Raw genomic sequence first — 26,875 nt, forward strand, 5'->3', positions numbered from 1 at the left:
TTAAAAAAAAGAAGAAGAAGTGGAAGTGTGCATGCTTAGGGAGAGCAGATATCTTACAGGTTCTCTCCTTCCACCATATGGATCAAGGGGGTCTCAAGATCTCTTTATGTTACCCAGGCTGACTTTCACTTCCTAGGCTCCAATGATCCTCCTGCCTCAGCCTCTTGAGTAGGTGGGACCACAAATGTGTGCCGCTGTTCTTGACTCTGCCTAGTCCGATGTGGGGTGGTGACCGAGGGCTCAGTGGTTAAGAGCATTGCCTGCTCTTCCAAAGGTCCTGAGTTCAATTCCCAGCAACCACATGGTGGCTCACAACCATCTGTAATGGGGTCTGGTGCCCTCTTCTGGCCTGCAGGCATACACACAGACAGAATATTGTATACATAATAAATAAATATATATATATAAAAAGAAGATTTTGAAAGCGCACTACTAGCTCTAGAGTGCGACGTGATTGTCATTCCCTGTGTGGCTTCTGATTGCTCATTCCTCTTTAAGCTGTGGTAGGGATCCAGGACTGGCCGAGAGCATGTCTGATGAACTGGGAAGAAAAATGCTACCAGCGGCGGGAATCTTAGAGCATCTATCTGTGCAGAAGAGGGCGCTGGGTGGGACCCACCTCCTTCGGCGCGTTGGGCGTCGCCGCTTTAAGACGGCGGCGGCGCGAGCAGGTCTATGGTAATGAGCCGCCGCCACCGCCGCTCTGCAGAGCTTGCCCGCCCGCCGGGGAGGCGAGGGAACGCGGGTCTGGGCCCGGGACCGCGGCGGCCGGCAGTAGCCGCGGCGAGGACGCGGGGAGCGAGAGGGTGGCGCAGGGCGGTCGTTGGCAGCCAGGCCCGGGCCGGAGCGTGCGGCTTCGCAGGCGCAGGTGGGCGATCTCGCGCGGGCAGAGGGGACACCCTAGGTCTCGGGAACCGGGGACCCGGCAGAGCCAGGGGTCCTCGCGGCCCGCGGGAGCAGGTGGAGAGCGCCCCAGAACGCAGGTGGAGGGGCAGCGTGAGCCCGCAGTGGTCGTGGTGACTCGGGAGCCGGGCGGGCTTCGAGAGTAGGGTAGCCCCGGGCATCGTGGGGCACAGCGCGCGGCGCCACCGAGCCATCTAGGTGCAGGCCCTGCGGGACGCACAGGTGGACCCCGGGGACCGGCGCCCTGGCCCGGGCATGAGGCGCGGCGGGGCTGGCAGGAGCCGGAGGAAGAGCCGCCGCGGCTGTTGACCCGGCTGGCCGGGAACGGGGAGAGATGCGGAGCCGGGCTGCCAGCGCCCCCCTCCCAACGCCGCTGCTGCCGCTGCTACTGCTGCTGTTGCTGCTGCTACCGCCGTCGCCACTACTGGGAGATCAAGTGGGGCCCTGTCGTTCTCTGGGGTCCGGGGGACGCGGCTCCTCGGGGGCCTGCTCCCCCGTGGGCTGGCTCTGCCCAGCCTCCGCTTCGAACCTCTGGCTTTACACCAGCCGCTGCAGAGATTCGGGTATTGAGCTTACCGGCCACCTGGTGCCCCACCACGATGGCCTGAGGGTCTGGTGTCCAGAATCAGGGGCCCATATCCCTCTTCCGCCATCCCCTGAAGGCTGCCCCTGGAGCTGTCGTCTCCTGGGTATTGGAGGACACCTTTCTCCACAAGGCAAGCTGACCCTGCCTCAAGAGCACCCTTGCTTAAAGGCCCCACAGCTCAGATGCCAGTCTTGCAAGCTGGCACAGGCCCCAGGGCTCATGGCTGCGGAAGGATCACCAGAGGAATCTATTGGTGGGCGCAGGAAAAGGAATGTGAATACAGCCCCCCAGTTCCAGCCTCCCAGCTACCAGGCCACAGTGCCCGAGAACCAGCCAGCTGGCACCTCTGTTGCGTCCTTAAGAGCCATTGATCCAGATGAGGGTGAGGCAGGCCGACTTGAGTACACCATGGATGCCCTCTTCGATAGCCGCTCCAATCATTTCTTCTCCTTGGACCCAATCACGGGTACTGTCACCACAGCTGAGGAGCTGGATCGTGAGACCAAGAGCACCCACGTCTTCAGGGTCACTGCCCAGGATCATGGGATGCCCCGACGGAGTGCCTTGGCCACACTTACCATCTTAGTTACTGACACCAATGATCATGACCCTGTTTTTGAGCAACAAGAATACAAGGAGAGTCTCAGGGAGAACCTGGAGGTTGGCTACGAGGTGCTTACCGTCAGGGCCACCGATGGGGATGCCCCTCCTAACGCCAACATTCTGTACCGCCTGCTTGAGGGGGCTGGAGGCAGCCCCTCGGAAGTCTTTGAGATCGATCCCCGCTCTGGGGTGATCCGGACCCGTGGCCCCGTGGATCGGGAAGAGGTGGAATCCTACAAATTGACGGTGGAAGCGAGTGACCAGGGTCGGGACCCGGGCCCGCGGAGTTCCACGGCGGCTGTTTTCCTGTCTGTGGAAGACGACAACGACAACGCACCCCAGTTTAGCGAGAAGCGTTATGTGGTTCAGGTGCGGGAGGACGTGACCCCGGGAGCCCCGGTTCTCCGAGTCACAGCCTCGGATAGAGACAAGGGCAGCAATGCCCTGGTGCACTATAGCATCATGAGTGGCAACGCTCGGGGACAGTTCTACCTGGATGCCCAGACGGGGGCTCTGGATGTGGTCAGCCCCCTTGACTATGAGACAACCAAAGAATACACGCTACGGATACGGGCTCAGGATGGTGGCCGGCCTCCGCTTTCCAACGTCTCTGGTCTAGTAACAGTACAAGTCCTGGACATCAATGATAATGCCCCCATCTTTGTCAGTACCCCGTTCCAGGCCACCGTCCTAGAGAGTGTCCCTTTAGGCTACCTGGTTCTGCACGTCCAGGCGATTGATGCTGATGCTGGTGACAATGCCCGCCTGGAGTATAGCCTGGCTGGAGTTGGGCACGACTTCCCCTTCACCATTAACAACGGTACAGGCTGGATCTCGGTGGCTGCGGAGTTGGACCGGGAAGAGGTTGATTTCTACAGCTTTGGCGTGGAAGCCCGAGACCACGGCATCCCAGCGCTCACCGCCTCAGCCAGCGTCAGCGTCACCATCCTGGACGTCAACGACAACAACCCAACCTTTACCCAACCAGAGTACACGGTCCGGCTCAACGAGGATGCGGCCGTGGGCACCAGTGTGGTGACGGTGTCAGCCGTGGACCGTGACGCCCACAGTGTCATCACTTACCAGATCACCAGTGGCAATACCCGAAACCGCTTCTCCATCACCAGCCAAAGCGGAGGGGGGCTGGTTTCCCTTGCCCTACCGCTGGACTACAAACTTGAGCGGCAATACGTGCTGGCAGTGACCGCCTCTGATGGTACGAGGCAGGACACAGCTCAGATCGTGGTGAATGTCACCGATGCCAACACCCACCGTCCCGTCTTCCAGAGCTCCCACTATACAGTTAATGTTAACGAGGACCGACCAGCAGGCACCACCGTGGTACTGATCAGTGCTACGGACGAGGACACTGGGGAGAATGCCCGAATCACCTATTTTATGGAGGACAGCATTCCCCAGTTCAGAATTGATGCAGACACCGGGGCCGTCACCACCCAGGCCGAGCTGGACTATGAGGACCAGGTGTCTTATACTCTGGCCATCACTGCTCGGGACAACGGCATCCCTCAGAAGTCTGACACTACCTACCTGGAGATCCTGGTGAATGATGTAAATGATAATGCCCCCCAGTTCCTGCGGGATTCCTACCAGGGCAGTGTCTATGAAGACGTGCCCCCCTTTACCAGTGTCCTGCAGATCTCGGCCACTGACCGTGACTCCGGTCTCAACGGCAGGGTCTTCTACACCTTTCAGGGAGGGGATGATGGAGACGGGGACTTTATTGTTGAGTCGACATCGGGCATTGTGCGGACGCTGCGGAGGCTGGATCGCGAGAACGTGGCCCAGTACGTTTTACGAGCATATGCAGTGGACAAGGGGATGCCACCAGCCCGCACACCCATGGAAGTGACGGTCACTGTGTTGGATGTGAATGACAACCCCCCTGTCTTTGAGCAGGATGAGTTTGATGTGTTTGTGGAAGAGAACAGTCCCATTGGGCTGGCTGTGGCCCGGGTCACCGCCACTGACCCAGACGAAGGGACCAATGCACAGATCATGTACCAGATCGTGGAGGGCAACATCCCTGAGGTCTTCCAGCTGGACATCTTCTCGGGGGAGCTGACTGCCCTGGTGGATTTGGACTATGAGGACCGGCCTGAATATATCCTGGTCATCCAAGCTACATCTGCTCCCTTGGTAAGCAGGGCTACCGTCCATGTCCGCCTCCTTGACCGCAATGACAACCCACCAGTGCTGGGCAACTTTGAGATTCTTTTCAACAACTATGTTACAAACCGCTCAAGCAGCTTCCCTGGGGGTGCCATAGGTCGCGTGCCTGCCCATGACCCTGATATCTCAGACAGCCTGACATACAGCTTCGAGCGAGGAAATGAACTCAGCCTGGTCCTACTCAATGCGACCACGGGAGAGCTGAGACTGAGCCGGGCACTGGACAACAACCGGCCCCTGGAAGCCATCATGAGCGTGCTGGTGTCAGGTAAGGAAGATGCCTGGTGGTGTTGGGGTAGGACTAGTCCTGGGGAGAGGCCTGGGCAGCCACTGGAGGTGGAGTATCAACCAAGGAGGAGCTGGTGACCCCACTCTACCAGGTGGGGTAGCCCAGAACTGAGAGATCAGAAACCAGCCTGAGAAGAAACCCCAGGAATCTTGGCGGCTGGCACAGGCCCCGCCTGCTGCCCCAGGCTGGGCTGGGCTGCTTTGGTTGGCTGCCCCCTGCCTACCAGACTGTGACGTGGTGGGGGAAGTGTAGTGAGACTGCCCTGACTGTGGATGCCAAGAATTGTGAAAAAAGGGCGCGTGGAAGACTAACCGAGCTGGGGGAGGGGGGAGCCCTTGGCTGGGAGAGGGGAGGCGACTTGGCCCCTCAGCACCCCTGCCACCCTCATTAGGATGGCCCTGTGATCTCACACAGCCTTTGGCAGGTCAGAGGGCTCCAGGGACACAGGGTTCCACCAAGGGGTCAGGACCCTGCTCTCCTCCCTCCCTCTCGGCAGAGCTGCAGAATCAGTTGACATGGACTTTGTCTAGAGCGTTCTTTCCCCTCCAGGCAGAAAGAGCCTGGCTTGGCTGCCCCTTCAGAGCTCCAGGCAGGAAGTAGAGCTCATTGTCTTCCAAACAGACCTCACTGTCCTGAGTTCTTGGTTGGGGGAGGGGTCGCAATGAAGTCAGGGCAGATGGACCTTCTGGGCCCCTCAATTCCCCGTGGGTTGTTCTTGGGGCTGCTAGGCCTTCCTTGCTGTCATGATGGCCTAGGCTCAGGAAAACAGACCCAGGGATCAGAGTGCATCAGGACTCCTGAGCGTTGAGGGCAGAGACTCCAGGGTCCTGATTTGGTGGGGGGAAGAACAGAATTCTAGGGGCGTGGGAGCCTGGCCGGAACCCAGACTGGGCATTCCTGTTGCTTAGCCAAGCGCTTAGCCTGCAGACACCTCAGACAGCAGGGGTTGGGAAGGAAGCAGGCCTGGGTGACAGTATTCTATCCTCTCTGTCAGTTCTGGGGTGAGAAGCAAGGTGGGCGTGAGGCAGACTCAGTAGCCAAGCACCTTCCTGAGTCTGGGAGTTGGGACTTGGGAAGGAGGTGAAGGAGGAAGAGATTTTCCCACAGGTGAACCCGGGCATCCCACTCCAGGAAGCTTTCACACATCAGGGAAGGGAAGATGGCCCCAGCCCCCTTCCTGCTCACACTTCTTTTGGGGACAGATACTTCCCGGTCCCACCTCTCAGGGGCTGCAAGGACCAGGGAGAATGAGCTCTCGAAGGCTGTGGATTCGGCTTTGAGCCTCCTGAAGCCTCAGTTCCCCTCCAGGAGGAGGAAGGCTCGTATGGACCACCCTCATCTGTGCCTGGCCCTAGAGGCAGAAGAAGGGGCCTGTGCCTCCTGCCCTCCATCCAGAGCCTTCTGTAAACAATCTGGCTAGACTTCTAGGGCCAGTGTGGAGGCCAGCCCCTAGCCTTTGTTACCCCAGCAAGGCACACAGCCTCAATCCACAGCCCTCTGGGCTAGAGGGAAAGGCTGGAGCAGCACCTAGTACCACTGTGGCCGCTGTGACTGGCCTTTTTACCCTTACCTCCCTCCCCCATCAGCCCTGACCCTTGGAGGCAGTCACCAAGGCAACCCCAAAGTTCAGGAGGCTGGGTGAGGGGAACTGACGCCCACTGCCCCTTTGTCTTCCTTCTCTGGTTCTTTGTCTCCTCCTTCCTCCCACCCTGCCCATGGGGACCCTCCTGCACTGCCTGTCTGTCACCTTCTCCCCGCTCCTGTTTCTCTTCTCCCCCTTTTCCTCCACTGCTGGCTCTCTTCCTGGGCCTTTGTTTTCCCCTGTTGGTCTCTGTGTTTAGATTTATCTTCCCTTCTTCCCTATGGCTGTAGCTGCCCTAGCCTGGGCTCCATGGCTCCCTGCAGCCCAAATGGTCCAGGTGGCTGCCTTCTTCAGACACACAGGAGATCCTGCCCAAGGCTTGCTCACCTCCCAGACGGCAGAGCCTCTGCCAGGAGAGGGAAGTCTGGGAGTCTGCTTCTGGCATCCTCCTGGGTACAGCTGGCTGAAGCCGAAATCCAGGTGGTATTTCCTGGGTCAGAGCCTACCCCAGCTCTTCTGTCTAAAACAACTCAAGCAGTGCACTGGTTGCTGCTATCCCCAACCTGCAACTGAGGGGAGACTCAGGGCAGGACAGGGAAGAGGGACAAAGAGGAGGGAGAAAGAGCAATGGGTTGGTTGCTGGGGTGGGGACAATAGCAGAGGGGCAGGTGGCCACAGATGGTGGACCAGATGGGAAGTAACAGAAGCAGGCTGAGAGAGGGGCACAGACAGGGCCTGGGCTGGTGGAGGGGACACAGGCAGGAGCGTTGGTTCCCAGGGCCAAGGGATGGCAAAGCTTCTCTTGCTCTGTGTAGAGTCCTGTGTTGCTTTCTGTCCGGAGGGAACTTCCCATTAGCAAACACCGGGCTGTGACATCAGCTCCTGCTCAGATCTGGGCCCAAGTGCAGGCTTCTGAGTGGAGGAGGCAAAGGAATCCTATCATCATGGGGACCTATGGGCAGGCCAGAGGGCTTTGAGGACTGTGGGCTGTTGTCTTGGTACCCTGAGCAAAGCGGGAGGGCAGAGATGAGCAGCAGTCAAGGCAGCAGGCTGGTTAGTGAGAGCAAACAGATCACAGCAATGAGGCTGGAGAGCAGGGAGGTAGGGGGCCCAGAGCACGGCTGAGATGGGTGTCTGTCTTCAGTAAACACCTGGGCTCAACTAAGTGCCCAAGGACAGCCACCCGAAGTAAGTGTGACATATACAAAACAGAGTTCCATAGGTCTTTCCTACTTCAGCCTCAGCAACACTGGCTCCAGCTCTTTCCAACCTGGGTGCAAATTTTGCATCTGATTGGAGTGTCTGTTGCCATGTTTTCTTTCTTTCTTCCTTTCCTTCCTTCCTTTTTCTTTCTTGCTTTTTCTTTTTTCTTTCTTTCTTTTTTGTTTTTCAAGACAGGATTTCTCTGTGTAGCCCTAGCTATCCTGGAACTCGCTCTGTAGATCCTGCTGGCCTCGAACTCAGAGATCTGCCTGCCCCTGCCTCGGAGAGCTGGGATTAGGCGTGTGCCACCACTACCGGCTTGCTGCTGTGTTTTCAAGAGCCCAAGGGGCTCTCATCAGCATCTTAGTCTTTATGAACACTCACTGTGTGGAAGGCACTGTATTACATGGGACTTGCGCTTGTAGCCCTTCCAACCCATTTCCCTTTCTCTGCAGCCCAGCTTCATTTTTAATCTAAACAAAGTCCATTCCCGAGTGTGTGCACATTCAGGTGTGTATGGCACTTCTGAGCACAGGGTGTGTGGGCGGAGTGAGACATCCGTGTATGTGTTAGTGAGTGAGTGTGCTGCCTGGGGGTATGGCAGGCAGACCTTTGGGTACAAGTTGGTGAGCCAGGTCGGTGATGAGTAACTAGGAGGCCCTAGTGCCAGAGGAGAGACCAGCCCAGTGGTGGAAGTGGACTCAGGGTGGAAGCTGCCCAGGCTCTTCTACTCAGATTCCCCACCCCCACTTACTTTCTCCAGCTTGGAGCCGTGGGTGGTGCTACCACTGGCTAAGGTGGCTCAGCTGGATTTCCTGGGGTGGGGTCCCCCAGACTACCCAGAGTTGGGTGGGAAGAAGGTTTTGTGTGAAGGGTGTTGCCATGGGGATAGTAGGCTTGCATGGAAGCAGTCAGTCATGGAGCCGAGTGCAAGGGGGACCTGATGGCCCACTGACCCAATTCATCTTCCGCTCCCAGCCTGCGACAGCATGATGAGAGGCAGGGTTATAGAGGGATTGAGACATGCAGAGAAAGGGGAGGGGGTCTCTCGTGGTACCCTGGGCCCTCTAGGAAAGTGAGCAAGGGCCAAAACACAGTTTGGGGGCAGAACCCAGGGACTGGTCCCAGGGGACAGGGCTTATACTGAGCAGGGTGAAAGGCATAAACACTGGAAGGCAGTTCATGCATCATGCCAAAGAGTGTCGAGAAAACAGGCAAAGAACAGGTTAAAAAATCTCATTTCCTTACGCACACATGGGGTGACCCCTTAAGGAGTGACTGGCTCACAAGCAGCATGTCTCACTGGCCACTTTTATGCCATCTGGAAAAAAGGTTTCTTGGGTACCTTATAGGGTATGGGCTGGATTTTAACCTGTTTGCACCCTCTATTCCTGGGTTCCCTCCTCCTGGTGATCCCTCCTGCTGGTGCTCCCTCCACCTGGTGATCCCTCCTCCTGATGCTCCCTCTTCTCAGTGCTCCTTCCTCCTGGTGCTCCGTCATCTCAGTGCTCCCTCCTCCTGATGCTCCCTCTTCTCAGTGCTCCTTCCTTCTGGTGCTCCCTCATCTCAGTGCTCTTTCCTCCTGATGCTCCCTCTTCTCAGTGCTCCTTCCTCCTGATGCTCCCTCTTCTCAGTGCTCCTTCCTCCTGATGCTCCCTCTTCTCAGTGCTCCTTCCTCCTGATGCTCCCTCTTCTCAGTGCTCCTTCCTCCTGATGCTCCCTCTTCTCAGTGCTCCTTCCTCCTGATGCTCCCTCTTCTCAGTGCTCCTTCCTCCTGATGCTCCCTCTTCTCAGTGCTCCTTCCTCCTGGTGCTCCCTCTTCTCAGTGCTCCTTCCTCCTGATGCTCCCTCTTCTCAGTGCTCCTTCCTCCTGATGCTCCCTCTTCTCAGTGCTCCTTCCTCCTGGTGCTCCCTCATCTCAGTGCTCCCTCCTCCTGATGCTCCCTCTTCTCAGTGCTCCTTCCTCCTGGTGCTCCCTCATCTCAGTGCTCCTTCCTCCTGATGCTCCCTCTTCTCAGTGCTGCTTCCTCCTGGTGCTCCCTCTTCTCAGTGCTGCTTCCTCCTGGTGCTCCCTCTTCTCAGTGCTCCTTCCTTCTGATGCTCCCTCTTCTCAGTGCTGCTTCCTTCTGATGCGCCCTCTTCCTAGTGCTCCTTCTCAGTGCTCCTTCCTGCTGGTGCTCCCTCCGCCTGGTGCTCCCTCCTCTCAGTGCTCCTTCCTCCTGGTGCTCCCTTTTTCTGATACTCTCTCCTTGCTCCCTTTTGTTCACTCCTCCTCCTATGTAATCACACAAACTTTCTCCCTCCTCTGCTCAAAGCCAGGGTTTGTGGCTTGGCACTTCTGTTGCTTGGCCCATCTGCTCTGCCTACCACAAGGCTAACGTTGATCCACGTTGCTTCTCTTCAGATGGTGTCCATAGTGTGACAGCCCAGTGCTCACTACGCGTCACCATCATCACAGACGAGATGCTCACACACAGCATCACGCTACGCTTGGAAGACATGTCCCCAGAGCGATTTCTGTCACCACTGCTGGGACTCTTCATCCAGGCTGTGGCAGCCACATTGGCCACACCTCCAGATCATGTAGTGGTCTTCAATGTACAAAGAGATACTGATGCCCCAGGCGGCCATATCCTCAACGTGAGCCTGTCGGTGGGCCAGCCCCCAGGACCCGGGGGTGGGCCGCCATTTCTGCCTTCAGAGGACCTGCAGGAGCGCCTGTATCTCAACCGCAGCCTGCTCACCGCCATCTCAGCGCAACGTGTGCTGCCCTTCGACGACAACATCTGCCTGCGCGAGCCCTGCGAGAACTACATGCGCTGCGTGTCCGTGCTGCGCTTCGACTCCTCGGCACCGTTCATCGCCTCCTCGTCGGTGCTCTTCCGGCCCATCCACCCTGTCGGGGGTCTGCGCTGCCGCTGCCCGCCTGGCTTCACAGGAGACTACTGTGAGACTGAAGTGGACCTCTGTTACTCAAGGCCTTGCGGACCCCACGGGCACTGCCGCAGCCGAGAGGGCGGTTACACCTGCCTCTGTCGCGACGGCTACACGGGTGAGCCTAGCGCAGGGACCGTGAGGGCAGCTAACCACGGGGGCAGCCCTGCAGGGCTGACGCTCTGGTCCAAGCCCAAAAGCAGGCTAATGATGGGGCTGCCCGGTTCTTTCCAACTCCAGCCGCACCAGACATTCTTAGATCCTGCTTGCTGTTTGACAACTGCCTGCTTAGGAAGTCAGAATGAGCAGCCTTCTGCTCGCTGTGCAAGCCCACACACCCACACGCGCACTGGTACATGCACGCCTGCACACATACCCACTGAGACTGTAATTGAGGTCAGTCCTGCACCTGGGTTTGTGTTCCAGCTCTGCCACTAACAGCTGTGTGGAAAGGAGAGGTACTGAGCTTCTCTTCCCACAGTCTTTAAGACGAAGAGAACTCATTTATTTAGGTCAAGAGTTGCCTGTGAGGAGGACTCATGTAAACAATTTGACACGCAGAGAAAGCTGGCTTGTGGAAAGTGTTGGCTTTTGTTTAAATGCCGAGGTGAGGCGACTTGATCCAGTTAGAGGTGTTGCTGGCCTAGGACCAGGACTTGGTTCTGCTGAGTGAATCCCTTCATTAACTTTCCCCACCCAGGAGCTGGAGGAAGGCACTGAGGAGCTGGGGTTTGGAGGTATGGGAGTTCCAGGACACTGGCCTGTGGAGCCCTGAGCAGAGTGCCTCCCTGTCGGCCTGTGGCCTCAGGTCTCTTCACACCCTGCCCCTCCTCTGTTGCTCCTCGACTACAGACTCACTTGCTCCTTTTCCCTCCCAGACTCCCAGGCCTCAGGTCCTCCAGCATCGGGCTCACAGCTTCTGCCAGTAGCGTAGGCAGGCTCCCTGCCTCCCGCCGTATCCTCCTGCCCAGAACTTGCCAGACTTGACTCTTCTGTGCTGCTGCTGGGGGTGGGGGGGAGAGGGGAGGGTGAGTTTGGGAGAAGGAAGGGGAGTCTTTGTCCAGGAGGATGGGGAAGGGGGCTCCGAGTAGGCGAACAACAGTTTCCATGGAAACAAGAGCCAGTCACTAGGCACAGGAACGGAGAACCTATCTCTGGCATCAGAATGGGGAGGGAGAGAAGGGAGTAGGTTTTCCCATCTGATGTCTGAATTTTTGCTCCCTGATTCCTCATCTGCGTTCAGGCTCAGGCCCCACTCTCCCAGTGTTGTTCAAGTGCGTAGGGAACCTTAGTTTAGACCCCAAAGTTCTGTTCATGGAGAAGCCCCAGCTACTTCACACCATTGATCCCAACCCATAACCCAAACAGAAGTGGAAACGGAGCCACATTTCCAGGGAGGAAAGCTGATCTCCACGCCTGACAGGAAACAAAAGCACCAATGGGGAAGGGGGAAGGCTGGGGCAGGCACAGCCCTCAGACCGTTTTCTAGGTCCTTCCTTTCTTGGCATTTGTCTCTGCAGAGGCCAGGGCCTTGGTACCAGGGTCCCTGACAGGGCTGGGGAAAGGCTAAAGAGCTCCAAGTGGCTTGTAGCAGAACATACGTGGAACCGCAGTGAGAAGGGTGTGGTGGGCCACTGAGAGCACCTAAGGGGCTGGTGTGTGATGGACTTCAGAGAAGAAAGCTACTCAAGGGGAACTGAGGATGCTTGGGAGAGTCTGGGGTGGTCGCAGGAAATAGTCCCAGGGATGTATTAGATTTCCGTCGCTGGAGATATCCAAGAGAGACAATTTAAAACAAGGAAGGTAAATTTTTGTCTCGTGGTCTTGGCAGTTTCAGTTCTAGCGGCTGGTTCCTTTGCTATAAGGGAATCAGAGGGATAGAACATCATGGTGGCGGGAGTGTGTGGTAGCACAAAGCTGCTCACCTAGGTGAGAAGGGGCGTGGGACAAGACATAGCCTTTGAGGGCACACCTCCAGTGACCTGCTCCATCCGGCTTGCTTCTCCTAATGTTTCTAATCCCTCCTGAAATAGCACCACCAGCCAGGACCAAGCCTTTCCCATATGAGCTTTTGGGAGGCGGTTCATATTCAGACCATAGCAGGGGGACCTCCCGTTGCCTCGTCAAGGGTCTTACCCTGCTTGTCCTTTCTCCCCAGGTGAGCACTGTGAAGTGAGTGCCCGCTCAGGCCGATGCTCTCCAGGTGTCTGCAAAAATGGCGGTACCTGCGTCAACCTGTTGGTAGGAGGTTTCAAATGTGACTGCCCATCTGGGGACTTTGAGAAGCCCTTCTGCCAGGTGACCACACGCAGCTTCCCCGCCCGCTCCTTCATCACCTTCCGTGGCCTGCGCCAGCGCTTCCACTTCACCCTGGCCCTCTCGTGAGTGACTAGGCCCCGGGGCGGGCGGCAGGGCCCTGTGAGAGTGCGGGGTGCCTCCTGGTAGGTGGGGTAGCAGGTCGGGCAGTGAAAGTACCGAGAGCCATTGTTGACAGAGCCCTTGGAGTGACCTGTAGGCTTTGCCAGCCGGCTGTCCTCACTCTCAAGATCTGCCTGGCAGTCTTCCCCAGCCCTTGAGGGTGGGAAGCCAAGATGCCAGGGTGCTTGTTTGGGCTCATCATCTGCATTCTGACTCCGTAGCCTTAGCCAAAGCGTCAGCTTTGGTGTTGCTTGGGTGGATGGGGCACTTGCATACAGGTGGGTGCCCCATTCCATGCCCCCATGAGAACCCCCTAAACAGGTTTGCTACCAAGGAGAGGAACGGCCTGCTGCTGTACAACGGGCGCTTCAACGAGAAACATGACTTCGTGGCTCTCGAGGTGATCCAGGAGCAGGTCCAGCTCACCTTCTCCGCAGGTGAGCCCAGCGCCTCCTGGCCTTGCCCACCTCCCGACCCCTCCCTCACCTCAAGCCAAATACTTTCCCTCCCAGCCAGACCTGGACCTGGCCCCCATCCCTAGATGTGCATCTCTGCCACTCCCAGATCTCTTCCTGTGACCCAGCTTACCTGGTTCTTTCTCCAGGGGAATCAACCACGACTGTGTCCCCTTTCGTTCCTGGAGGGGTCAGTGATGGCCAGTGGCACACAGTACAGCTGAAATACTACAATAAGGTGGGCACACAGTACAACTAAAATACTACAATAAAGTGTGTATGGTGAGGGGCACACAGTACAACTGAAATACTACAATAAGGTGGGTGTGGGTGGAGGCCCTGTTCTTGGATGATATGTTTGCCTAGACCTGGGCATGTTTTGGATTTTTTGTTTGTTTGTTTGTTTGTATGGTTGGTTTTTGTTTTTTGTTTTTTGTTTTTTTTTTTCTGAGACGGAGTTTCTCTGTGTAGCCTTGGCTATCCTGGAACTCGCACTGTAGACCAGGCTGGTCTCACAGAGATCCATTTGCCTCTGCCTCCCGAGGGCTAGGATTAAAGGCATACACCATCACGGCCTAGCTGGCCTGGGTGATTCTGTGACTGGTCACAGCTCTCGTGTCTGAGAAGAGGGAGGAGAGGTGCCACTTAGGGCATTTCTGTCCCGCTGGGTAGTCCTTGATTGTGGGTGTAGGTGTGTGGGGAGGTATAACTCTGTGCTTGTGTCTGTGCTGGGCTCTTTGTCTAATGCCTCCCTTCTCTGTCCACAGCCACTGCTGGGCCAGACAGGGCTCCCACAAGGCCCGTCTGAGCAGAAGGTGGCTGTGGTGACTGTGGACGGCTGTGACACGGGGGTGGCTCTGCGCTTTGGTGCTATGCTGGGCAACTACTCCTGTGCGGCCCAGGGCACTCAAGGAGGCAGCAAGAAGTAAGCAGGGAGGGCGGACCCGTAGCTAGGGAGAGAGAGGGTGGTGCTGGTCAAGGGGGTAGGAGTGGGCACCAATCAGATTGTCCCCCCTCACCCTGGTCAGCACTGGGAAGTTAGACTCAGGCCTTGGTGGGCTGTGAGTGGAGAGAGTGTGAGCTGAGAGCACACTTCTGTCCACACTGGGTGTCTACATAAGTACCCCGACTTCCAGAGCACTGTCCTACACGGCCTCTTGGCCTCGGCCAAGTTCTCCCTTTCTTGGGCCTAGTGGCGAGTTACAGGGCATAGGCAGGTTGGGGTGGGGAAGAACCATAAACTTAAACTAATGTCTCTTCACATTGTCTAGGTCTCTGGACCTGACAGGGCCCTTGCTGCTTGGTGGGGTGCCAGACCTGCCCGAGAACTTCCCTGTCCGGATGCGGCACTTTGTGGGCTGTATGAGGGACCTTCAGGTGGATAGTCGGCACGTAGACATGGCCGACTTCATTGCCAACAACGGCACCGTGCCTGGTACGGAGGCCTGGGGGTAAGGGCAAGGCTGGGAGCCAGGCGCCGAGAGGAGCGGCTATGCGTGGCATGGGAGCACCAGCCTGTGTGGTCTTCTAGGGGCTGCTGGTCTTCAGAGCCCAGCCCTGGGGTCCTTGAGTGCCTCCCTTTCCATTCCAGGCTGCCCCACCAAGAAGAACGTGTGTGACAGCAACACTTGCCACAACGGGGGCACCTGTGTGAACCAGTGGGATGCATTTAGCTGCGAGTGTCCGCTAGGCTTCGGGGGCAAGAGCTGTGGCCAGGGTAGGAGTGGCAGCCACCAGAGGCTGGGGCCTGGGTACTCTTGGTGTCTGGGATCGCCGGCAGGGCTGGGGCAGGCTCTGGGCAGGGCTCGGGGAGCTGGGCTGTGGGTGGAAAAGCATGTCTGGGCAGAGCTAGGAGAAGGTGGGCAGGAGACAAAGGGCCTAGTCAGAGGCAGGCCCTGGGCACAATGTAGGGCGGGCCCAGGACAGGTAAATGCTCTGGAGGGCGGGGCAGTGAGGGGATTGAGTATAAGGACAGCCCAGGCCCCATCTCTCAAGGAGCCACCACCGTTCCTACATCACTGCTAAGCCCTTCAGTCACTTTTCATCTGCCTTCCCAGAAATGGCCAATCCCCAGCGTTTCCTGGGCAGCAGCCTTGTGGCCTGGCATGGCCTCTCTCTGCCCATCTCTCAACCCTGGCACCTCAGCCTCATGTTCCGCACACGCCAGGCAGATGGCGTCCTGCTGCAGGCCGTCACCAGGGGGCGCAGCACCATCACCCTGCAGGTGATGCAGGGCACGTGGGAGTGTGGCAAGCCCTGGCCTGGCGCGGGCTGCAGGATCCTTCAGGGGGTTGGACCCAGGTGGCTGGGCAGGGCTTTGGGGGAAAGCAAGAAGTTGGCTGGGCCCATTCGGTGGGTCAGTACTGCCATCTACTGGGCATCAGGGGAATAAGCAGTCTTTGCCCACAGCCAGGCAGTGGTATATGCATTTGGTGTTAAGGAAGCAGGGCAGTGGATTGGAAGAGGCTGTTGAGATGATCAGCTGATCTTTTCCCTCTCCTGTACAGCTTCGGGAAGGCCACGTTGTGCTGAGTGTGGAGGGCACAGGGCTCCAGGCCTCGTCTCTGCACCTGGAGCAAGGCCGGGCCAACGACGGTGATTGGCATCACGCACAGCTGGCACTGGGAGCTAGTGGGGGCCCTGGCCACGCCATCCTGTCCTTTGACTATGGGCAACAGAGGGCAGAGGGTAACCTGGGCCCTCGGCTGCATGGGCTGCACCTGAGCAATATTACAGTCGGAGGAGTGCCTGGGCCAGCCAACGGTGTGGCTCGAGGCTTCCGGGGCTGTCTGCAGGTGAGTCTCCATCCCCCCCGACGTCCCATCCCATCCCATCTCCACCGGGAGCCCTGCTCAGCTGAGGGCCAATGTTGCCCTTATCCCTCCAGGGCGTGCGGGTAAGCGAGACACCCGAGGGCGTTAGCAGTCTGGATCCCAGCCGCGGGGAGAGCATCAATGTGGAGCCAGGCTGTAGCTGGCCAGATCCCTGTGACTCAAACCCCTGCCCCGCCAACAGCTACTGCAGCAACGACTGGGACAGCTACTCTTGCAGCTGCGATCCAGGTACGCTAAGGGTCCTAGGAAACGAGGCCGGTGTCGGGGGTTTACACTCTGTCTCTAAGATGCGACCTGGAGTCAGTCGCATCTCTGAGTCAGCATCATCTACACTTCAAGGGTTTAGCCATCTGGTGCAGTGTTTGGGATGTAAGGCAGCTAGGTGGAAGAGAAGCCAGTAGAGGACAGGGACTAAACCTTTCTGGTCCTTCTTGTCCCAGGTTACTATGGTGACAACTGTACTAATGTATGTGACCTGAACCCATGTGAACATCAGTCTGTGTGTACCCGAAAACCCAGCGCACCTCTCGGCTACGTCTGCGAGTGTTTACCAAATTATCTTGGGCCATACTGTGAGACCAGGTGGGTAGGTCAGGGCTTATGTCTGGTATCTCTCTGAGCCTTAAGAGTTTGGCTGAACTGCAGCCAAGGTCAGAAGGACCATATGTGGTTGAACCAAGTGCGAGAGGTAGTGGCAGAGGGGGCTCATGCCCGTTTGGGTTTCTTTCCGCAGGATTGACCAACCTTGCCCCCGTGGCTGGTGGGGACACCCCACATGTGGTCCATGCAACTGTGATGTCAGCAAAGGCTTTGACCCGGATTGCAACAAGACAAGCGGCGAGTGCCACTGCAAGGTGACAGTCCCAAATAAGCCCCTAGTGTGGCCACCCTGGCCTCTAGCCTGCACCTCCCGGCCCTACAGGGAAAGCAGTAGAGATGGACCTTTTTACAGGGAGCTGAGGGTCCTGTGCCTTTGCCCTGTCTGGCATGGCAACTGGCTGTTCATCCTCATTATCTGGGTACAGGGGACCCAGGACTAATATTGAGTCAGTGAGCCCTAGAATAGCTATATGGGCTGTCTGCAGCCTGTTCAGAATGTCTGACTTCTCAACCCCAAGACAGTACCTGCTGTTGAGAATATTGACCCTGGTCACAGTTTGAAGGATTCGCTAACATCCAGGAAAGACATCTTTGATCCAATGACCCCCTTCCTCCCCTCCTAGGAGAATCACTACCGGCCCCCTGGCAGCCCCACTTGCCTCTTGTGTGACTGTTACCCTACCGGTTCTTTGTCCCGAGTCTGTGATCCCGAGGACGGCCAGTGTCCATGCAAACCTGGTGTCATTGGGCGTCAGTGTGATCGCTGTGACAACCCTTTTGCCGAGGTCACCACCAACGGCTGTGAGGGTAAGGTTCTTAGGAGAGGTAGATTCCCGCCTCCCTATATGCCACGAGCATTCATTCCAAAAGGCTGGTAGTGGGTTGGGTATGTTGAGGGATGGTTGGGGAGCGCGGACAGAGCTACTCGTAGGTGACCTTGTGTTTTTCTCTCCAGTGAATTATGACAGCTGCCCACGGGCCATAGAGGCTGGGATTTGGTGGCCCCGTACGCGCTTCGGGCTGCCTGCTGCTGCCCCTTGCCCCAAAGGCTCCTTCGGTAGGTTTTAGCGGACTGCGATGGGGTATCAAAGACTTGATCTTTCCTGTCAGCGGAGTAGAGACAGCAAGCCTCCAGCTTGTAGATGCTGGAGTCCCGCTTTCTGGGTTCCAGCTCCTGGAGAGGCCATGCCTCACCTTCCTTCACTCACCCCTCCAGCCAGGCTGACCACGAGTGCCTATGTCCTATACTGAACCTAGCTGTTGAAAACCCTTTGTGTCCTGGGACCAGAGCTGGGTGCTGAACTCAGAGATGAATCTCACGAGGCTCCTACTTTTGGCTAACTATCTAGTACTGGGGGTTTTGCCGTATTCAAGGGGAGATGGTCCTGAAAAATATGGGGTGCCAGGTACCCTTCCAGCCACAGAATGGGGGTTGATGAGCAATGAGCAGAATTCATAGGTAGGAAGTAGTAGAGCACAAGGTGGTAGCTGAGTGGAGGGGATAGTGATATCTTGGGGTGTGCAGGGGAGGTTACAAATCTTTGTTCCCATGGCCTTTGCTTGTCCTGATTTTGAAGAGGTTTTGGGCCCTGGAGTTCGGTACATATATCCTCTTATTTCCTTATGAGCTGCTCGTCCCTGACTGACTCAAGAGGTCCCGCAAGTGGATCTTGGGGCCTCCTGTGTCTCCCTAAGCCCCGCCCTCTTTCTTCTTTCTTCCAGGGACTGCTGTGCGCCACTGTGATGAGCACAGAGGGTGGCTCCCCCCAAACCTCTTCAATTGCACGTCAGTTACCTTCTCAGAGCTAAAGGGCTTTGTAAGTTGACTCCCCCTCATCTTCTCCTCTTCTTCACACCCTCCTCCCCGTCTTTGGAAACAGAGCTTCTGAATCCACTCCTGCTTCCTTGAGGCTCCTACCCTCAGGGGCCACCTCTTCCCCACCAACCTGAGGCCCTTTTACTCCATAGCCCCAGTCCCCACCCTCCTGTCTGAGCCTCTGCCCTTCTGCCCCTCCGCCCAGGCTGAGCGGCTGCAGCGGAATGAGTCGGGCCTGGATTCCGGACGCTCCCAGCGGCTAGCCCTGCTGCTGCGCAACGCCACCCAGCACACCGCTGGCTACTTTGGCAGTGATGTCAAGGTGGCCTACCAGCTGGCCTCACGACTGCTGGCTCACGAGAGTGCCCAGCGGGGCTTTGGGCTGTCTGCCACGCAGGATGTACATTTCACCGAGGTGGGGCTTCAAGTAGGCATAGCAGGGCCCAGTGAGAGATCCTGCTCCTGGCCGTCTTAGGGGACAGAAGGGGATACTCCCCCCTGGCGTGAGGCCTCCATGACAGCCTGTACGCCATGATGCAAAACAGGTGATTCAGAGTATCTGAATCAGCATCAGGGCTCGAGTGTCCGGCAAAGGCTGCTTGTACTGAGGCGTGGGCTGACCTGAAGCAGGGCCCTGCCTGTTATAGCAAGAGCTCAGTCTTCTCAGGGAACCAAAAGGGCATGCAACAGAAAGAGGCATAGGCGGGCACACTGGGTAGCTCTGATTTAGAGGGTGGGGAAGAGTTAGAGGCAGAGTACCCATGATGGCAGCGGGTACAGTGATACACTCCCAGGGAGGCAGTGGGGACTCCTGAGGAATGAGCCTGTGCCTCACTTGGTATGAGTCTGACCACAAGCACATGCCACTGTGACCATGCCCATCTCCAGAATCTGCTGAGGGTGGGCAGCGCCCTCCTGGATGCAGCCAACAAGAGGCACTGGGAACTGATCCAGCAGACCGAGGGTGGCACCGCCTGGCTGCTCCAGCACTACGAGGCCTACGCCAGTGCCCTCGCCCAGAATATGCGGCACACCTACCTAAGCCCCTTCACCATCGTCACCCCCAACATTGGTGAGATGGTGCCGGACTGGGGAGGGGTGTGTGGAGGGAGTCCCCCTTGCAGAGGGCCGCCACACGGGGGCGGGGTGCCTGCCTCAGCTGGTGTCTGACTTGCGACCATATTCCCCTTTAGTCATCTCTGTCGTGCGCCTGGACAAAGGGAACTTCGCTGGGACCAAGCTGCCCCGTTACGAGGCACTGCGTGGGGAGCGTCCCCCAGATCTTGAGACCACAGTCATTTTGCCGGAGTCTGTCTTCAGAGGTCAGCAGGGACCGTGGATGGGGCACCCACCTGGCCTGGGGTACCCACACAGATGGCACAGAGGGCAGGGCCAGCTGAGTGTAGCAGCACTTTCTTCCAGAGATGCCCCCCATGGTGAGGCCTGCGGGCCCCGGCGAAGCCCAGGAGACCGAGGAGCTGGCACGGCGGCAGCGGCGGCACCCAGAACTGAGTCAGGGAGAGGCAGTGGCCAGCGTCATCATCTACCACACCCTGGCTGGGCTTCTGCCCCACAACTATGACCCGGATAAGCGTAGCCTGAGGTCAGTGGCCAGGACAGAGCCTGGGAGGTTGGGTGAAGCAGGTGAATATGGAGGCTTCTCCTAAAGATAACAGTGTCCTGTGGCTGCCTGGTGACTGTGCCCCTTTCTGTCATCAGGGTTCCCAAGCGCCCAGTCATCAACACACCTGTGGTCAGCATCAGCGTCCACGATGACGAGGAGCTCCTGCCGCGTGCCCTGGACAAGCCAGTCACAGTGCAGTTCCGCCTGCTGGAGACCGAGGAGCGGACCAAGCCCATCTGTGTCTTCTGGAACCACTCCATCCTGTGAGCCTGTTCCCACCCTTACCCCATGGTTTTGGACCAAGAGTCCAGGCTTCTGGCTGCCCACCCTTCTGCCTCCCTAACCCTGCCTTCTCGTAGGGTCAGCGGTACCGGTGGCTGGTCTGCCCGAGGCTGTGAAGTCGTCTTCCGCAATGAGAGCCATGTCAGCTGCCAGTGCAACCACATGACGAGCTTTGCTGTGCTCATGGATGTGTCCCGACGGGAGGTGGGGCTCCGGGGGTAGCCCAGAGCTGGGGGCGGGAACCGAGCTGGGGGCGGGAACCGAGCTGGGGGCTGGGGGCCTGGGCCTTGCTCTTCCTTGACGCCCCCCTCTCCGCACTCTTCCCTCAGAATGGTGAGATCTTGCCACTGAAGACTCTGACCTACGTGGCCCTTGGAGTCACCTTAGCTGCCCTGACGATTACCTTCCTCTTCCTCACTCTCCTCCGTGCCCTACGCTCCAACCAACACGGCATCCGACGCAACCTCACCGCTGCCCTGGGCCTGGCCCAGCTGGTCTTTCTCCTAGGGATCAACCAGGCTGACCTCCCTGTAAGATACTTCCTGTCCCAGAGACCTTCCCAACTTCCTGTCCCAGTCAAGGCTCCCTGGTAACCCCTCTCTAGCCTTCTTCCATCCCTGCTCCCACCGCAGTGAATTGCTAAAGAGCCGGGTCCAGGACCTACCCACAGTTTGCTCTTCGCTAGCTCTCTCTCGATGCTCCAGCGTCCCAGGCATTCTGGCATATAGCCTGGGCTTCCCCTGAGGCAGCACACACCACCAGGCCTCCCCACTGCCTCCCCCCTCCCCCACCCCGAGCGCACTCCTCGTCCTGGCTGTCTCGGCTCCTGACCAGTGTCCCGGCCCTCAGTTTGCCTGCACAGTCATTGCCATCTTGCTGCACTTCCTGTACCTCTGCACCTTCTCCTGGGCTCTGCTGGAGGCCTTACACCTGTACCGGGCACTCACGGAGGTGCGAGATGTCAACGCCAGCCCCATGCGTTTCTACTACATGCTGGGCTGGGGCGTGCCTGCTTTCATCACAGGTACCCTGCCTCCATATCGCTAGGCCCTGGGTCCACGTCATGTACCCCAAACCCGTAGCTCAGGTCCCAAGACACTCGGTCAGCCTGGCGTTGGGAGCCAGGGGTTGGGTTTCATGCTGAAGAGGGCTCTGGCCCTTCTTTGCACTCCACACCCGGCAGTTTTGTCTCCTCCACCCTGAGCTCCTTGCTCTCTGCACTCCAGGTCTAGCTGTGGGCCTGGATCCTGAAGGCTATGGGAATCCTGACTTCTGCTGGCTCTCCATCTATGATACACTCATCTGGAGTTTTGCTGGACCGGTGGCCTTTGCTGTTTCGGTAAGTGCTGAGTTGGGGTGAGCAGGTTGAGGGTGTCCCCCAGATCCCCTTGAGGAAGAGCTGAGGCTTCTGGGCAGAGCAGAAACCTTGGGTCTATGCTCTCTGGTCCTCTCACGTTCCTCTCCACTGCCCAGATGAGTGTCTTCCTGTACATCCTGGCAGCCCGAGCCTCCTGTGCGGCTCAACGGCAGGGGTTCGAGAAGAAAGGCCCTGTGTGAGTATCGGCAGGTGGCTGGGCACAGGGTGGGCACTGGTGCGGAGGGCCTCATGGCCGATCTCACAGATTGCCCTGCCTTCCAGCTCCGGCCTGCGTCCCTCCTTTGCTGTCCTCCTGTTACTGAGTGCCACGTGGTTGCTGGCACTGCTTTCTGTCAACAGCGACACACTCCTCTTCCACTACCTCTTTGCTGCCTGCAATTGTGTCCAGGTACCTGGCCCAACCCTGCTGAGTGGACGGGAACATGCCCGGGGGTGGGTTGCCTGGGTGTGTCAACCGTTGCTCTCTCTGCCTGCCAGGGCCCCTTCATCTTCCTTTCCTACGTGGTGCTCAGCAAGGAGGTCCGGAAAGCACTGAAGTTTGCCTGCAGCCGCAAGCCCACTCCTGACCCTGCTCTGACCACTAAGTCCACACTGACCTCGGTGAGGGAGCCTGGGTCTGGGAATAAGAGGTGTCTCGATGGAGGGGGAAGCAGGCCCATAGAGCCTGTCTTTCTCTGTACTTTTTACCTGGGCACCCTTATCTCCACATCCCTTCCTCTAAGGAGGAAGGGGTAACGTGGCGTGTGTGGCCTTGGGAGGAGATGCTGTCCCAGGCAAAGTCAGGGCACTGGGTGTGTTCAGTGTTGCATAGCTGTGGTATAGCCGTGACCATTGCTCTGCCCTAAGGTGAAGGCAGCATACGAGGTGCCTTCCACTTTAGGACCTGGGCATATAGGAGGGAGAACCTGGGGCAAGTTCCTGGCACCCTTTACTTTCTAGCTTGGGGCCCATCCCTCCAACTCCCTGTCTCACTGGCCTGTCTTGTCTCCTGCCTAGTCCTATAACTGCCCCAGCCCCTATGCTGACGGAAGGCTGTACCAGCCTTACGGAGATTCAGCCGGCTCACTGCACAGTGCCAGCCGTTCAGGCAAGAGCCAGCCCAGCTACATCCCCTTCTTGCTGAGGTGAGCCCTGGAAACGGGAGTGCTGAGGAGGAGGGAAAGACATGCATGCTAGAACCAAGGCTAGCCAGTTGCTAAGGAACTGTCTCCGACTGTGGCCAACACAGGTCACAGCTTAGATTAGAAGCAGTAAGGGATCTGGGAATCCTACTAGAGAGATTGACCCCTAAAATGTGGTCTTGTCTTTTTTAGGGAGGAGTCCACGCTAAACCCTGGCCAGGGTCCCCCTGGCTTAGGGGACCCAGGTGGCCTATTCCTAGAAGGTCAAGACCAGCAACACGGTGAGGACAGGAAGCCATGGCTGCCTAACAGGGCAGGGGCCTAGCTTTTGCTGAGGGTGGGCTGGGCAGGTGGGACAGTTGTGATCCCTCCCCTGACCTCCCAGATCCCGACACGGACTCTGACAGTGACCTGTCCCTGGAAGATGACCAGAGTGGTTCCTATGCATCTACCCACTCATCTGACAGCGAGGAAGAGGAGGAGGAGGCCGCCTTCCCTGGCGAGCAGGGCTGGGACAGCCTGCTGGGGCCTGGAGCTGAGAGACTGCCCCTGCACAGTACCCCCAAGGGTGGGCCAGCACCAGGGCTGCAGCCTTTGGGGGGCAATGGAAGCCCAAGAGGCTAGGGCTCATTGAAAAACAGAACTGGGGTGGTGGCTGTCCTGGCTGCCTACCCTTCTCTGGGACTCATCGACTTCCTTTCTTTGACAGAGGTGGGTCCAGGGTCTGGGAAAGTCCCTTGGCCAGGAGACTTTGGTACCACGAAGGAGAGCAGTGGTAGTGGGCTCCTTGAAGAGCGGCCACGGGAGAACGGAGATGCCCTATCTCGGGAAGGGTCTCTGGGGCCCCTTCCAGGCCCTTCTACCCAACCTCACAAAGGTGAGTCTCCCTGCGGCAGCTTCACTCCCATATCCACTGGCTGGGGTTCTGTCGGATGCCCCAGCACCTCCCATCCGCAGTTCATGGTACCCACCTCCTCGCCCCCAGGCATCCTCAAGAAGAAGTGTCTTCCCACCATTAGTGAAAAGAGCAGCCTCCTAAGGCTGCCCCTGGAGCAGGGCACAGGGTCTTCTCGGGGCTCTTCAGCCAGTGATGTCAGTCGGAATGGACCTCCTCCCCGCCCACCACCACGCCAGAGTCTGCAGGAACAGCTAAATGGGGTCATGCCCATCGCCATGAGCATCAAGGCAGGCACGGTGGATGAGGACTCATCGGGCTCCGAGTGAGTCGGGTTGGGCGGGAGGTTCAGGGTGTCACCTGTAGAGGGCTTGGCTGGGGCACAGCTGCCTCTGAGCTTCATCAGGCTACTCTGTCAGGCAGTTGGAAGACAGATGGGCTAAGTGGAGTCTAGCTCCCTTGCGTGCCCAGACACCATGGTGCTCTGTTGGGGGGTATCCCAGACCCCCTGGGCTTTAAGTGCTGCAGCCCAGTCCAGGGCAGCATGAGAGGGTGGGAGCCGGGGCTGCTTTTCTGTTTCTTTCTCTGGTGGAAGCTGCTCACTGTCCCCTCTGCTGCTCCAGCTAACCCTCTGTCTGCCTTCTCTGCCACTCTCCTCTCCTGCCTCTCCAGATTTCTCTTCTTTAACTTCCTGCATTAACCCTGGGCCGGTGTTCCTTCGTCCCCCCGAAGCTCTCTCCCTTCCCCCCGCTGCGCTCATGCCCTGCTCCTGTCTTCTGCTTTATCCTGCCCCTGCTCCCCACTGCCCGCTGAAGCAGCGATGAAACGTCCATCTGAGGAGCCTGGGCCTTGCATCTAAGGCCATCTAGTGCCAAGTCCCTCCCCCACCTCCCCTCTCACTGCACTTTGGACCCCTGGGGCCAACATCTTCAAGACAAAGTTTTTCAGAAAAAAAAAAAAAAGAGGAAAAAAAGAATTTAAAAAAAAGGATCTCCACTCTTCATGACTTCAGGGATTAATTTTTTTTATACGCTGGAAATGGACTCCCCTTCCCTTCCCAAAGAGGATAGGACCTCCCCGGATGTGTCCCAGCCTCTCTTCAGTTTCCCATCTGCTGTGCCTCTGGGAGGAGAGGGACTTTTGGGGGGCCTGCCCCTCGTTTGCCATCACCGAAAGGAATGGACAAAGCCACGTGCACCAGGGCCATGAGCCCCTGCAAGGCTGCACCAGACAGGCCTCAGCTGGTGAGGGGTCAGGACAAAAAAGGCCCTTTCTGCCGGCCAATTCCACCTCTCCCAGAAACTGAAAAGCCCTGTCTGGCCAGGGGCAGAAGGACTCGTCGCCCCTGGACCCCCCAAATGCTGCATGAACCATTTTAAGGGGAAGGGAATGACTGCCCCAGCCCCTCTCCTTCTCCTGGACTCTGGCCATGTGCTACAGCCCAGGCGTTTGCTCAGTTTGCTGACCCCAAAGTGCTTCATTTCCCCGGCCCGACCTTCCGGGGAGGGCCAGTCATGGTTAAGTTGGGCTTCTTTGCTGTGTGTGGCACCAGGAGGAAGAGTAAGCACAGCGCTGGCTTGGTGGCCCCCGAGGAGCCGCACCTCAAGCACAGGTCGCAAGTCTGGGTTCTGGTGCCCACTCATCCCTCCCTCCCCAATCAGATGAATGCCATTTTGTCTGACCTGCTGTGGCCTCTGAGACATGTTCTATTTTTAACCCCTTCCTGGAATTGGCTCTCTTCTTCAAAGAACCAGGCCCTCTTCCTTCTTGTCCCCCTACTTGACCCCAGCTCCCTGTGAAGAGAGAGTTAATATATATTTTTATTTATTTGCTTGTTGTGTTGGGATGGCTTTGTCCCAGGGGGTCTGATGTGGCCATCGCAGGCTGGGTGAGTGTCTAGCAGACCTGGATTTGGGGCCGACCATCCCTTCCTCTTGCTCTGTTGCTCCCCTCCGTTTTGACAACTCCGGTCATTTGAGTCGCCCTTCTCGCTAAGCATGTGTCCCAGACATGTCACGGACTCCCTTCTAAAGCAGGTGGCTAGAACAAAGGCTCCGGGCAGGAAAGATGTCCCAGCTCCTCCCTCGGAAGGCTGGCCTCTGGCTTTCTGCCATGGATTCTCACCTGCCCCCTGGCCTCTCCCCTCAGCAATTCCTGTAAAGGGTTAAAAATTTAACTGGATATTATTTCTTTTTAAACTACTGATGACTTGAGTTAAAAAAACAATACAAAGATGCTGGATGCTCACTTGATACTAACCACCGGACTGTACAGCTTGATGGTTGCTGTGAATATGGTAGCGTTTTGGTTTTCTCCCCCCCCCCCCCCCGCCCCCATACTACTGAATAAACTAGTTCTGTGCAGGTGCCGCGTCCTCGTTGCTGGCTTTTGTGTTGCAACCTGGGTGGAGGCCTGGATTTGGGGAAACAGGATCGGTAAAGCCTTGAAGCTCCCACGAGGAGGACGGGGAGACCAAGGCCGTATCAGCAAAGAGCCCCAAGCCTGGCTGTTTGAAGGATGATAAGGTGGGTGGGTAGGAAGATATCTTTTTTCCCCAGGACACAGAACTGGCATGGCCCAAGACGCTCCACATATCAGACTGAGCCTCAGACAGAAACAAATTCTCTGGGGCAGAATTGAGTAGCTTAGGGAGAGATGAGTGACAGGAGGGAATTTGTGGGCCATTTTTTTTTTTATGTTCTATGGAAGAATGAAGCATATCCTCATTCTGGGGCTAAGTGTGTGCTTGGGAACATCGCTTCTAGTCCTACGTTTTTGTGTGTCAAAGGCCCAGCCAACCAAAGAGTACCGACGATGGAGGCAGTAAAGTGTTGAAATTATAAGCACACCCCAGAAGCAGGCGAAGTGGCCTAATTTGTCTGTGCCTTAGTTCCTCTGTCTACAAAACAAGGACAGTGGTAACAGCATTGGCCTAATTGAGCTTTTATGAGGATTAAATAACTTAACACATGCAAAGTGCTTAAAGCTGTTTGCAGGTGCAGAGCTAGAGGCCCATAAACACCTGTCTTCCCAGTTGTGGTTTCAGGGGTGGATGGGTGGGAAACGGAGTCCACAGACTGGAAAAGAGAAAGCCAGGCCAAGGACGGCTGAACAAGAAAAGCAGCTGCTGTGGGCAGGTAGGCACTACCACATGAATGCCAG

General features: G+C 57.4%; 1 protein-coding gene across 1 annotated transcript; it reads left to right on the forward strand.

The window, feature by feature from the left end:
• The first annotated feature begins 716 nt into the window (after positions 1-716).
• Positions 717-26,070, forward strand: Celsr2 (cadherin EGF LAG seven-pass G-type receptor 2). Its single transcript, XM_041663242.1, has 34 exons — positions 717-4,550; positions 9,761-10,408; positions 12,449-12,671; positions 13,030-13,145; positions 13,313-13,401; positions 13,931-14,088; positions 14,435-14,598; positions 14,755-14,880; positions 15,221-15,387; positions 15,671-15,958; positions 16,051-16,225; positions 16,438-16,579; positions 16,731-16,851; positions 17,221-17,404; positions 17,553-17,654; positions 18,320-18,414; positions 18,619-18,828; positions 19,302-19,485; positions 19,607-19,735; positions 19,836-20,016; positions 20,133-20,300; positions 20,397-20,523; positions 20,649-20,849; positions 21,169-21,343; positions 21,546-21,658; positions 21,793-21,872; positions 21,959-22,085; positions 22,175-22,297; positions 22,694-22,821; positions 23,011-23,099; positions 23,204-23,386; positions 23,528-23,695; positions 23,804-24,038; positions 24,386-26,070. Exons 1-34 carry the CDS (start codon positions 1,238-1,240, stop codon positions 24,411-24,413), a joined length of 8,760 nt encoding a protein of 2,919 aa, XP_041519176.1. The 5' UTR covers positions 717-1,237; the 3' UTR covers positions 24,414-26,070.
• Positions 26,071-26,875: the final 805 nt, after the last annotated feature.

Source organism: Microtus oregoni, unplaced genomic scaffold, assembly GCF_018167655.1.
Source record: "Microtus oregoni isolate MIOR12 unplaced genomic scaffold, Mior012 000000F_ref0000247, whole genome shotgun sequence".
NCBI classification, from domain to species: Eukaryota; Metazoa; Chordata; class Mammalia; order Rodentia; family Cricetidae; genus Microtus; species Microtus oregoni.